Source organism: Carcharodon carcharias, chromosome 13, assembly GCF_017639515.1.
Source record: "Carcharodon carcharias isolate sCarCar2 chromosome 13, sCarCar2.pri, whole genome shotgun sequence".
In the NCBI taxonomy this organism is placed as follows: domain Eukaryota; kingdom Metazoa; phylum Chordata; class Chondrichthyes; order Lamniformes; family Lamnidae; genus Carcharodon; species Carcharodon carcharias.
This window is the reverse complement of record NC_054479.1, coordinates 73,645,316-73,658,398: the sequence shown is the minus strand read 5'-3', so window position 1 is coordinate 73,658,398 and position 13,083 is coordinate 73,645,316. Positions and strand designations below refer to the sequence as shown.

Here is a 13,083-nt window from a genome sequence, read left to right as displayed (position 1 = left end):
CATGTACAAATGCAGCAAAGCCTAGACAATATTTAAGCTTGGGCTGATAGGTGACGAGTAACATTCGTGCTACACAAATGAGAGACAATGACCATTGTCATGACATGGCAGGCAATGTGTGCCAGGCGGACCAAATCCACAAGGGAAACTTGACCACGTTATCACAACGGTTTTGCAATTTATATTTATTATGAGAAGATTAGTGCACTGAATTCAGAAGTAATGAGTTCACTAACACCTTTAAAGATTTTAAAAGCTGAATTAAAACATTTATTAACAAAAGGAAAGATTTCAAGCAAACGCGTAAGATTATAGTTACTTAATACTGTAACAAATCCCAAAATTCTTAATTAACCTGAATCCCAACTATACACCCCCTTTAACACAACAGTCCAAAATAGATTTTAATTTTAAATAATCAGTCCAGCAAGTTTACCACAGCACACACTCGACAGTGGAATTCCAAAGGTTTCCCTCTGCCTTTGGTTATTGGACACAGCAGGCTTCTGCAAAAGTGACTGGAGGCTTCCTCAATGCTGTTTTACACAGTCCTTTAGATCTTACATGACCCCCAACTTAGCCTTCCATTCTCTTTATATATGTTTTTCTCTGTCCTTAATCTATAAATTTAATTGTTCTATATGTCTTTGGAAATTTACTTTTCCCATAATATAAATAACTTTCATGTTGCCTATATGGTCAGTGCCTTTGGCATAAATAAACATACAGCTTGGCCTTGCTTATCTTGTTGGTTGTAAACATCCTATCATCCCTTTGAACCCAAACAACTCTTCACTTATCTAAAAATGCAAATTTCCTTCACATCTTATATGCTAAGACTTCATTACTCATTAGCATTTCAAATGCCTTTACCCCTAACTTCTTTTGATAATTTCAAGCTTGCAATCTATCTGACTAATTCAATTAAACTCACACCCATAAACCTACTTTACAATAAACCACAATAACATCATAAAATATGTTAGTTTCATGACACCTTCTCCAACAAGAGAGAATCTAACCATCCCCCCTTGACATTCAACAGCATTACCATTGCTGAATTCCCCACCATCTACATCTTGGAGGTTACCATTGACCAGAAACTTAACTGGACCTGCCATATAAATACTTTGGTTTCAAAAGTCAGCCCATCAAGTCCATACGACTCTCTAGAAAGCGGTCTGGTTAGTCCCATTTTCCCACTCTATCCCTGCAAGTTTCCAATCTATCCTTCAAGTGCCCATACAACTTCCTTTTGAAATCATTCAACATTTGTGCTTCCACCACCCTCAAAGGCAGCGAGTTGCAGCTCATTACTACTTGCTGGGTAATAAAGCTCTTCTTCATGTTCCCACCGCATCTCTTGCCCAGAACCTTAAATCTGTATCCTCTGACCCTTGTACCATCAGCTAATGGGAACATTTTTTCTTGTCTATGTTATCCAAGCATATCATAATCTTGTACACCTCTTATCAAAACTACCCCCCATTTTCCTTTGTTCAAAGGAGAACAAGCCCAGCTTCTCCAACCTAATGTTGTAACTAAAATCCCCCATCACTGGAACCATTCTAGTAATGTCCTCTGCGCCCTCTCGAGGACCCTCACATCCTTCCTAAAGTGTGGTAACCAGACCTGGACACAATACCCCAATTTTGGCCAAACAAGAGCTTTACAAAAGCTCAGCATAACTTCCCTGCTTTTCTACTCAATGCTCCTATTTATGAAGCCCAATATCCTCTGCTAACTACTTTCTCAGTATGTCCTACCACAATCAAAGATTGTACACATGGAACCCCAGGTCCCTCTGTCCCACACACACTTTAGAATTGTGTTATTAAGTCTATATTGCCTCTGTCTATCCCTTCTACCAAAATGCATCACCTCACACTTCTCTGTCTTAAATTCCAGCTGCCACTTGACAAAATATGGACAACATCCACTGCATTCCCTTCATCAACCTTCTGTTACCTCATCAAAAAAACAATTAGATTAGTCAAACACAATGTGCCTTTTACAAATCCATATTGACTATCCTTAATTAACTCAAATCTCTCCAAGTACCAGTTGATGCTTTCTCTCTCTCTGATTATTGTTTGTACAACCTTACTCACCACTGAGGTTAATAAGATCATAAGAATAGGAGCACGATTGGGCCATTCGGCCCTTTGAGCCTGCTCCGCCTTTCATATGATCATGACTGCTCTAATTGTGGCCTTAACTCCACTCTCCTGCCCGCACCCCCCGCACCCCCTCCCCCACTCCACCGTTTCCCATAACCCTCGACTCCCTTGTGAATCAAAAATCTGCCCAACTCAGTCTTGAATATATTCAATGACCCAGTCTCCGCTGCTCTCTGGAGAAGAGAATTCTGGAGATTAGAACCCTTAGAGAAAAAAATTCTCATCATCTCCATCTTAAATGGGGAGCCCTTACTTTTAAACTGTGTCCCCTAATTCTAGATTATCCCACAAGGGGAAACATTCAGCATCTAACCTGTCAAACCCCCTCAGAATCTTTTATGTTTCAATAAGGTCACCTCCCATTCTTCTAAACTCCAGTGAGTACAGGCCCAACCTGCTCAACCTTTCCTTATAAGGCAACTCCTTCATCCTGGGATTCATCCCAGAGAACTGGCACTGAACTGCTCCTGATGTTAAACTCACTCACTCTTCCAGAACCACTTCATCCAATTCAGAGTCGTGGGGAGTCGGAGCCTATTCCGACAGACAATGGGTGCTAGGCAGGGTACACCCAGGACGGGACACCAGTCCATCACAGGGCACACACACACACACACACACACACACAGACAATTTACTGTACCCAGTCCACCTAACCAGCACGTCTTTGGATGGCAAAAAGAAACTGGAGCAACCAGTGGAAACCCACACAGACATGGGGACAATGTGCAAACTCCACACAGACAAGACACCCAAGATCAGGATTGAACCTGGGTCCCTGGAGCTGTGAGGCAGCAGCATTAACCACTGAGCCACTGTGCTGCCTCCAGTGTTAAACTATAGTTCCTAAGAATACAAGGATGTCACATTTGCCACTCCCCAATCCTTTGGCACCTCCCCCATATCTAGGGAAAATTGGAAGATTATGACAAGCCCTTCCACTAGCACCACCTACACTTCCTTTAGCAACCTGGAATGCAAGCCATCTGGACAAGGTGACTTATCCACTCTAAGCATCGCCAGCCTTTCCAGTACATCCCACCTATCAATTCCCACCCCCCTGTCCATTCTACTGATATTTTGTCAGCCTCCTCCTCCTTAGTAAACATCAATACCAAATACCCATTAAATATTCTAGCCTTGCCCTGCGCCTCTAAAATATAATCATCTTCTTTGTCCCTAATACACTCACCCTGCCTCTTAATACCCACTTACTGTTTACATGTCAGTAGAAGATTTTTGTGTTCCCTTTTATGCTAATTGCCATTCTATTCTCATATTCCTTCTTTGCCTGACTTATTTTCCTTTTCACTTCCCCTCACATACAGCATTGGCCTGGTTCTTGCTTGAAGAATTCACCTGACATGCATCATGCACCCGCTTTCTTTGTTTTATCATATTCTCTATCTCCCTCATCATCCAAGGAGTCCTGGCTTTGTTTCCTGTACCTTTCACTCTTGTTGGGATGTATCTAGTGTGTATTTGAAACATTTACTCCTTAAAGATTACCCATTGTTCCATTAATACCTTTTTCTGTCAGTCTTTGGTTCCATTTTATCCTGCCTGTATCCCCTTATATCCCATTTATGTTAGCCCTCTTCCAATTTAGAAATTTTACATTAAATTGTCATATAGTCATTACAGCACAGGAGATGACTCCAGCTGTCCATAGAGGAATCCAGCCAATTCCATTGTTCCTAGCTCGCCTCCGTTATTAATTGAAATCTAAAGTTATGATGATCACTGTTATCACAGTGTTCCCCCACAGACACCTGGTCAACGTGACTCACCTCATTTCCCAGTGAGATTCTGCAATACCTCCTTCCTAGTTGGACTGAGAACATACTGGTGAATGAAGTTCTCCTGACACATTTCAGAAATTCCTCCCCCCTTACTTTTACTCTAACATTATCCCAATCAATATTTGGGTAATTGAAGTCCTCTAATATCAGCACTCCATAGTTCTTTCACATCTCTGATTTCCCTGCAGATTTACTCCTCTATCTCTCTCTCACTATTTGGATGCCTAAAAAATACCCCCGCTTTTTGTTTCTTTGGATTCTGTCCTTGCTCCATTAAGGATATCCTCTCTTTCCAACACTACATTCTCTTCTCTGCCTTCTATGGCCGTCTTGCCTTACCATGTCTCTTTTTCCATTCCCTATCTATTCTGAAATACTTTATATCCTTGAATATTAAGCACCCAGTCCTCACAATTTTTAAACCACTTTTCTGTTATTGCCACTATTTCATATTCCCACACGACTATTTGTGTTTGTAGTTCACCAACATTATTGACCACACTTGGTGTGTTCACATATATGCAGTCTAAACCTCTCTTTGCATACCTTGTAGCCTTTCTCAGTCTCCTCCTATCTAATGTAGTACTACTTCCTCCTACATAATATCCAAAACTCTCACTTTATGCACCTTATTCCTCTTTGCTCCTATCTACTGATGCACATCCCCCTGCCAATTTAGTTTAAATTCTCCACAGCCACACTAGTGAACTACCCCCCGAAGACATTGGTTCCAGCCCTATTGAGATGCAACCCATCCCTTTTGAATAGGTGACTCCTACCCCAGGAATGGTCCCAAAAACCTGAAACACTGCCTTCTGCACTATACCTCAAGTCCCATACTGATCCTCTCTCTTCCTATTTCTACTCTCAGTGTGAGGCACTGAGTGTAATTCAGAGAATACTACATTTGAGGCCCTATTTTTTAACTTCCTCCCTAGCTCCTGAAACCTGACCATAGGAACTAAATACCTGCCCTCTCTGTAACATCAGAACCAATGTGTGCCACAACTTCTGGCTTACTCCCTGCTGCAGAATATTCTGCATTCTCTCCATAGTAGCAGCAGGGAAGCAACACCACGTGGACTCACGATGATGGTTACAGAAATGCCTGTCTGTCCCCTATCGATGGAATTTCCCACAATCACTACATTTGCATGCATGTATCCCTGTCAGTTCAGTTATTCAGATTAGTTATTTATGTTCAGTTCATGAATTCATGTTCAGATTATTAGTCTATCTTCAGTTTACTTATACCAGGGCTTCCCAAACTACTGGGGATCACAAGATGAATATTTGGGCTCGCAAGCCAGATATTTGGGGTTGCAAGCTCCAAAGCAGCGGCTGCAGTGGAGCTCCGACCAAGTATTGACAGCTGTGAGGCCCCTTTATATCCTTGTGTTTTTTTAATGGTGGGCCTGGCCTAACTGACCAATCTTTGAGACAAAAACAAAAATACCTGGAAAAGCTCAGCAGGTCTGACAGCATCTGCAGAGAGGAACACAGTTAACGTTTCGAGTCCGTATGACTCTTCAATAGAACTGTTCTGTTGAAGAGTCATACAAACTCGAAATGTTAACTGTGTTCCTCTCCACAGATGCTGTCAGACAAGCTGAGTTTTTCCAGGTATTTTTGTTTTTGTTTTGGATTTCCAGCATCCGCAGTTTTTTGCTTTTACCAATCTTTGAGGCCTGATTCCTGCTCCAAAAACCAGTGAAAAGGAAGATGCTTTTCATTTAAAAATGCTACAGTTAAAAAAAACTACCCCCACTCAGACAGCTCTGTCCCTCCAACTGGCTCTCACTCTGGGGTCATGTCAATTTTCAAGCCTCAAAATGGTGTCGGAGTGGGAAAGAGTTTGGGAAGCACTGACTTACATAAACTGAAAATGTACTTCTTTTACAGATAATAAAGATGTCTCTGTGATGATGAGCGAAATGGATGTTAACGCCATCGCGGGAACCTTAAAACTTTATTTCCGAGAATTGCCTGAGCCTCTCTTCACAGATGAGTTGTATCCTAACTTTGCTGAAGGCATTGGTAAGTCACAATCAGAACGCTTCCACTCTTACCTTGGAAGAACTGACTTTTTACACTTGATCTTCTTGGTATTGCACTAGACACTAATTTATGATCTTTCTTTCCCCCTCCACCAGTTTATTTTTGAGCACTCTGAACATCTCATCCTACCTGTGAGGGCAGTCATACAATCTGATCCCTGACTACAGCTCAAGCCACTTGAGAACTGACCACCTCAAGATGCACACCAGCTGCGAATGTAGCTCCCTTCCACAATCCCATCTTATCCTGACTCACATACTCACCTCACAACACTGCAGTCCCCACCCTCCGCCACCCCTAGCAAAACATTCCAAGTATTTGAGGGATTCCCGTTGTGACTCACACTGCGCACCTGTATTACTAAAATAATGAACTGTAAAGCAGCTTCAGGAGATATGGGAGTAATATAGAATAACAAAAGCAAAACACTGCAGTTTCTGGAAATCTGAAATAAAAACACAAAATGCTGGAAATACTTGGCAAAACAGGCAGTACCTGTAGAGAAAGAAACAAAGTTGAAGTTTCATGTCAATAAGCTTTCGTGAGAACCATTGATATAGTATGTAATATATCAATTACATAATGTATCGATTGTGCTGTATAAAAATATACTGACTTGAACTACATATACTTAATTACTGAACAACTTATAATACAATATAATAATGTAATTTGATCAGTATGTAATATATTCATAATTTGTATGAGAAATGTTATGTCTGCTCACACTTCCTGTCAATGATTTTCATTATGGGGAGAAGGTGACATTGTCGTAATGTCACTGGACTAGTAATCCAGAGACCCAGCCTAATACCCTGGGAACATGATTTCAAATCCCACCACAGCAACCAGTGGAATTTGAATTCAGTTAATAGATCTGGAATGTAAAGCTAGTCTCAGTGATGATGACCATAAAACTATCATCAATTGTTGTAAAAACACATCTGGTTCACTAATGTCCTTTAGGGAAGGAAATCTGCTGTCCTTACCTGGTCTGGCCTACATGTGACTCCAGACCCACAGCAATGTGGTCAACTCTTAACTGTGCTCTAAAAGGCCAATTAGTGATGGGGAACAAGTGTTGGCCTTGCCATCAACACCGACATCCCATGAAAAAAAATACTTACCTATGGTCATAATAATATTAGAAGTCATCAGTGCAAACTTATAATGCTGCAATTTCCCCCAGCTACCAGTGGAGCCTGTGGCTGCAGCATGACAAGTTTACATAGACACTTTTTATCATAAATATGGACATGAGAATTTGTATGACAAATATAAAAATAAGGCACTCTGTATAACTTTAAAAACTCTGCTGCCCCATTTACCTTTTTTAGGTCTGACCATTTCTCGACTTTTCGTTCCAATGCATACCCGCTGCTGAATCAGGAATTGATCCAATCTCCTTTAACTCTTTCACTAAAGCTAGTGTTTACCGGAAAAATAATGGCAGGAGTTTAAACAGAAAGTTACTCCTTCAGTTTAATTTTTGGCTGCAAGATAATATACTGGTCATTTACCAGGTTTAGTTCTATCCTTTAGTATCCAGCCTTTTCACATTATTGAGCAAAGGTGGAATGTGGAAAATTGCCCAGGTATGTAATGTACATAAAAAGCAGGACAAATCCAACCTGGCCAATTACCGTCCCATCAGTCTACTCTCGATCATCAGTAAAGTGATGGAAGGGGTCATCAACAGTGCTATCAAGTGGCACTTGCTTAACAATAACCTGCTCACTGACACTCAACTTGGGTTCCACCAGGGACACTCAGCTCCTGACCTTATTATAACCTTGGTTCAAACATGGACAAAAGAGCTGAACTCCAGAGGTGAGGTGAGAGTAACTGCCCTTGATATCAAGGCTGCATTTGACCAAGTATGGCATTGAGAAGCCCTAGCAAAACTGGCGTCAATGGGAATCAGGGGGAAAACACTCCGCTGGTTGGAGTCATACTTAGCACAAAGGAAGATGGTTGCGGTTGTTGGAGGTCAGTCATTCCCAGCTCCAGGACATCACTGCAGGAGTTTCTCAGGGTCGTGTCCTGGGCCCAAGCAACTACAGCTGCTTCATCAATGACCTTACTTCCATCATAAGGTCAGAAATGGAGACGTTCGCTGATAATTGCACAATGTTCAGCACCATTTGCGACTCCTCAGATACTAAAACAGTTCATGTCCAAATGCAGCTAGGCTGGGACAATATCCAGACAAGTGGCAAGTAACATGTGTCCCATACAAGTGCCAGGTAATGATCATCTCCAACAAGAGAGAACCTAACCATCACCCCTTGACATTCAATGCCATTACCATCGCTAAACACCCACTATCAACATTCTGGGGTTACAATTGACCGGGAACTGAACTGGACTAGCCATTTAAATACTGTGACTACAAGAGAAGGTCAGAAGCTAGGAATCTCGTGACAAGTAACTTACTTGACTCTCAAAGTCTGTTTACCATCTACAAGGCACAAGTCCACTTACCTGAATGAGTGCAGCTCCGACAACACTCAAGAAGCTTGACACCATCCAGGACAAAGCAGCCTGCTTGATTGACACCCCATCTATAAACATTCAGTCCCTCCACCACCGACGCACAGTAGCAGCAGTGTGTACCATCTACAAGCACTGCTGGAACTCACCAAGGCTCCTTCCACAGCACCTTCCAAATCTAGGACTGCTAACATCTAGAAGGACAAGGGCTGCAGATGAATGGGAACACCACCACCTGCAAGTTCCCCTTCCAGCTGTTCACCATCTTGACTTGGAACTATACCACCATTCCTTCAGTATCGCTGGGTCAAAATCCTGGAACTCTATCCCTAACAGCCCAATGGGTGTACTTACACCACATGGTCTGCAGCAGTTCAAGAAGGCAGCTCACCACCAACTTCTCAAGGACAATTAAGAATGGGCAATAAGTGCTGGCCTAGCCAGCGATGCCCACATCCCATAAATGAATAAAAAAAGTTTCTCTCCAGAGGGCATGGCAGCCCAAGTGGCCGCTCGTTATTAATTAGCCCAGACTGTGAGGGCATCACACGCAAGCCCAGTGCTGTCCACACAATCCAGCTGGTATCTCTGGACAGTGATCTGGAGCACAGAGGTTCTGAGATCAGTTATAACTCCATCCTTGCCACCACCACCTCCCAAACTGGGAGCTCACTGAAATTAGCTAACTAAGCATGGATGTGATCAGACTTGTAACTTTCTGGTCTGAATGGTTCATTGCCACAGCACAAGATCATCATATTCTTTAATGTTTTTTTGCTCAGTGAATGTTGATGTAATTTCCTTGCTTTTTATTTTTATTATTATGTGCACCCCAACCGTGTTATTCTTCTGAACACATTTTTGAACTTCGATTTTCTAGAAGTTGACTAAAAGTTTCTTCCACTGCCCTGCAGCATCTCATTAAAGTGAATACCAGCAAGTTGTTTTAGAACACAAAAACAAAAATAGCTGGAAAAACTCAGCAGGGCTGACAGCATCTGCGGAGAGGAATACAGTTAACGTTTTGAGTCCGTATAACTCTTCATCAGAACTAAGAAATATAGAAATGAGGTGAAATATAAGCTGGTTGAAGGGGGTGGGATAGGTAGAGCTGGATAGAGAGCCAGTGATAGGTGGAGGCAAAAAAGAGATTGCCAAAGATGTCATAGACAAAAAGACAAAGGGGTGTTGACAGTGGTGATATTAGCTAAGGAATGTGTTAATGATGACATTAAGGGCAGAAAGCAGGACGAGCAACTGACAGCCCTAGTGAGGGCGGGGTGGGGGGAAGTGATCGAAATAGGCTAAAAAGTAGAGCTAAAACAATGCGTGGAAATAAATTTAAAAATAATAGAAATAGGTAGGAAAAGAAAAATATATATATATTTTTAAATTAATTATAAATTATTGGAAAAAGGGGGATCAGAAAGGGGTTGGGGATGGAGGAGAGAGTTCATGATCTGAAGTTGTTGAAATCAATATTAAGTCCAGCAGGCTGTAAAGTGCCTAGTCGGAAGATGTTGAAATGGCAAGCGACAGGGACGTCTGGGTCATGCTTGCGGACAGACCGAAGGTATTCCGCAAAGTGGTCACCCAGTCTGTGTTTGGTCTCTCCAATGTAGAGGAGACCACATGGGGAGCAGCGAATGCAGTGGACTAAATTGAAGGAAGTGCAAGAGAAGTGCTGCTTCACTTGAAAGGAGTGTTTGGGCCCTTGGATGGTGAGGAGTGGGGAAGTAAAGGGGCAGGTGTTGCACCTTCTGCGGTTGCATGGGAAGGTGCCATGGGACGGGGTTAAGGTGTAGGGGGTGATGGAGGAGTGTACCAGGGTGTCCCGGAGGGAATGATCCCTGCGGAATGCCGCCGGGGGAGTAAAGGGAAGATGTATTTGGTGATGGTATCATGCTGGAGTTGGCGGAAATGGCGGAGGATGATCTTTTGAATGTGGAGGCTGATAGGGTCCCCCTTGTCCTCACTTATCACCCCATCATGATTCTGGGAGGGAGAGGAAGGTGTGAGGGCGGATGCGCGGGAGATGGGCCGGTCATGGTCGTGGGTGGAAAACCTCGGTTAAGGAAGAAGGAAGACATGTCAGAGGAACTGTTTTGGAAAGTGGCATCATCAGAACAGGTGCAACGGAGGTGAAGGAACTGAGAGAATGAGAGATGGAGTCCTTATAGGAAGCGGGGATTGAGTTGCTGTGGTCAAGATAGCTGTGGGAGTCAGTAGGCTTGTAATGAATATTGGTGGACAGTCTATCACCAGAAATTGAGACAGAGAGGTCAAGGAAGGGAAGGGAAGTGTCAGTGATGGACCATGTGAAAATGATGGAGGGGTGGAAATTGGAAGCAAAATTAATCAATTTTTCCAGGTCCAGATGAGAGCATGAAGCAGCACCGAAGCAGTCATCGATGTACCGGAGAAAGAGTTGTATGAGGGGGCCTGCGTAGGACTGGAACAAGGAATGTTCCACATACCCCATAAAGAGAAGGCGTAACTGGGGCCCATGTGCGTACCCATAGCCACACCTTTTATTTGGAGGAAGTGAGACGAGTTTAAGGAGAAATTATTCAGTGAGAGAATAAGTTCAGCCAGACAGGAGATTTTAGAAAACTCTCTGCTTCCTCTCAGTAGAAACTGTTTCAGCCTGACCCTGTGCCTTTGAGGGCAGATACCAACATACATGCAAACATACGAATTAGGAGCAGGAGAAGGCCACTCGGCCCCTCAAGCCTGCTCCAGCATTCAATAAGATCATGGCTGATCTGAATGTAACCTCAACCCCACATTCCTGCCTACCTCCCGATAACCCTTCACCCCCTTGTTAATCAAGAATCTATCTAGATATACTTTAAAAATAGTCAAAGACTCTGCTTTCTCCGCCTTTTGAGGAAGAAAGTTCCAAAGACTCAGGACCCTCTAAGAGAAAAAATTTATTCTCATCTCTGTCTTTATTTTTAAACAGTGACCCCTAGTTGTAGATTCTCCCACAAGAGGAAACATCCTCTCCACATCCACCCTGTCAAGACCTCTCAGAGACTTTTAAAGGTTTCACTTAAGTCACCATTACTCTTCTAAATTCCAGTGGATACAAGCCTAACCTGTCCACCCTTTCCTCTCCTGCTTCTAATGCATTTATATCTTTCTTTAAGTAAGGAGAACCAGTACTGTACACAATACTGCAGATGTGGCCTCACCAATGCCCTGTATAACTGAAGCATAACCTCCCTACTTTTGTAATCAATTCCCCTCAGAATAAATGATAACATTCTATTAGCTTTCGTAATTACCTGCTGTACCTGCATACAAACCTTTTGTGATTCATGCACTAGGATACCCAGATTCCTCTGAATCTCAGAGCTCTGCAATCTCTCACCATTTAGATAATCATTTTTATTCTTCCTGTCAAAATGAACAATTTCACATTTGCCCACATTATACTCCATTTGCCAGATCTTTGTCCACTCAGTTAACCTATGTAGCCTCTTTACGTGCTCTTCACAGTTTACTTTCCTACCTATCTTTGTGTCGTCAGCAAATTTAGCAACCATTCCTTCAGTCCTTTCATCCAAGTCATTTGTATAAATTGCAAAAACTTGAGGCCCCAGCACTGATCCCTGTGGCAAGCCACTCATCACATCCTCCCAACCAGGAAAAAACCCATTATGCCAACTCTCTACTTCCTGTTAGCCACCCAACCTTCTATCTATGTCAATACATTATGCCCTACACCATGAGCTTTTATTTTCTGCTTAAATAACCTTTGATGTGGCACCTTATCAAATACTTTCTGGAAATCTGGAAATACAGAACATGCACCAGTTCCCCTTTATCCACCACACACGTGCCTCTTGAAAGAGCTGCAATAAGTTGGTTAAGCATGATTTCCCTTTTACAAAACCATGTTGACTCTGCCTGATTGCGTTGAGCTTTTCTAAGTACCCTGCTATAGCATCTTTAATAATAGCTTCTAACATTTTCCCTGCAACAGATATTTGGCTAACTGGCCTATAGTTTCCTGCTTTCTGTCTCCCTCCCTTTTTGAATAAAGGAGTTACATTTGCTATTTTGCAATTTAATGGAACCTTCTCCAAATCAAGGGGATTTTTGAAAATTAAAACCAGTGCATCAGCGATCTCACTAGCAACTTCTTTCGAGACCTTAGGGTGAAGTCCATCCAGATCTGGGGATTTGTCAGCCCACAGCCCCAGCTGTGCTCAAAACCACTTCACTGGTGATTGTAATTTTCCCAAGTTCCTCCGTCCCTTCCATTTCCTGATTTATAGCTATTTCCAGGATGTTACTTGTGTCCTCTATAGTGAAGACCAAAGCAAAATACCTGTTTAATTCATCCGCCATCTCCCTACTTTCCATTATCAATTCCCAAGACACATTTCTATAGGACCAATGCTCACTTTGTTAACCTTTACTAATATTTTTGTCATTCTTTGCTGTTCGTCAAATACTTCCCAATCTTCTGACTTGCCACTCATCTTTGCGTAATTATATGCTTTTTCTTTAAGTTTGATACTGTCTTTAACCATGAATGC

General features: G+C 42.4%; 1 protein-coding gene across 1 annotated transcript in view; it reads left to right on the top strand.

Annotated features, from left to right (window-relative positions):
• LOC121285708 (breakpoint cluster region protein-like) overlaps positions 1-13,083 on the top strand; it is a 596,997-nt gene that overhangs the window by 572,640 nt on the left and 11,274 nt on the right. The window contains exon 20 of the mRNA XM_041202403.1: positions 5,885-6,019. Coding sequence (XP_041058337.1) covers positions 5,885-6,019 — 135 coding nt within the window. The remainder of the gene's footprint in view (positions 1-5,884; positions 6,020-13,083) is intronic.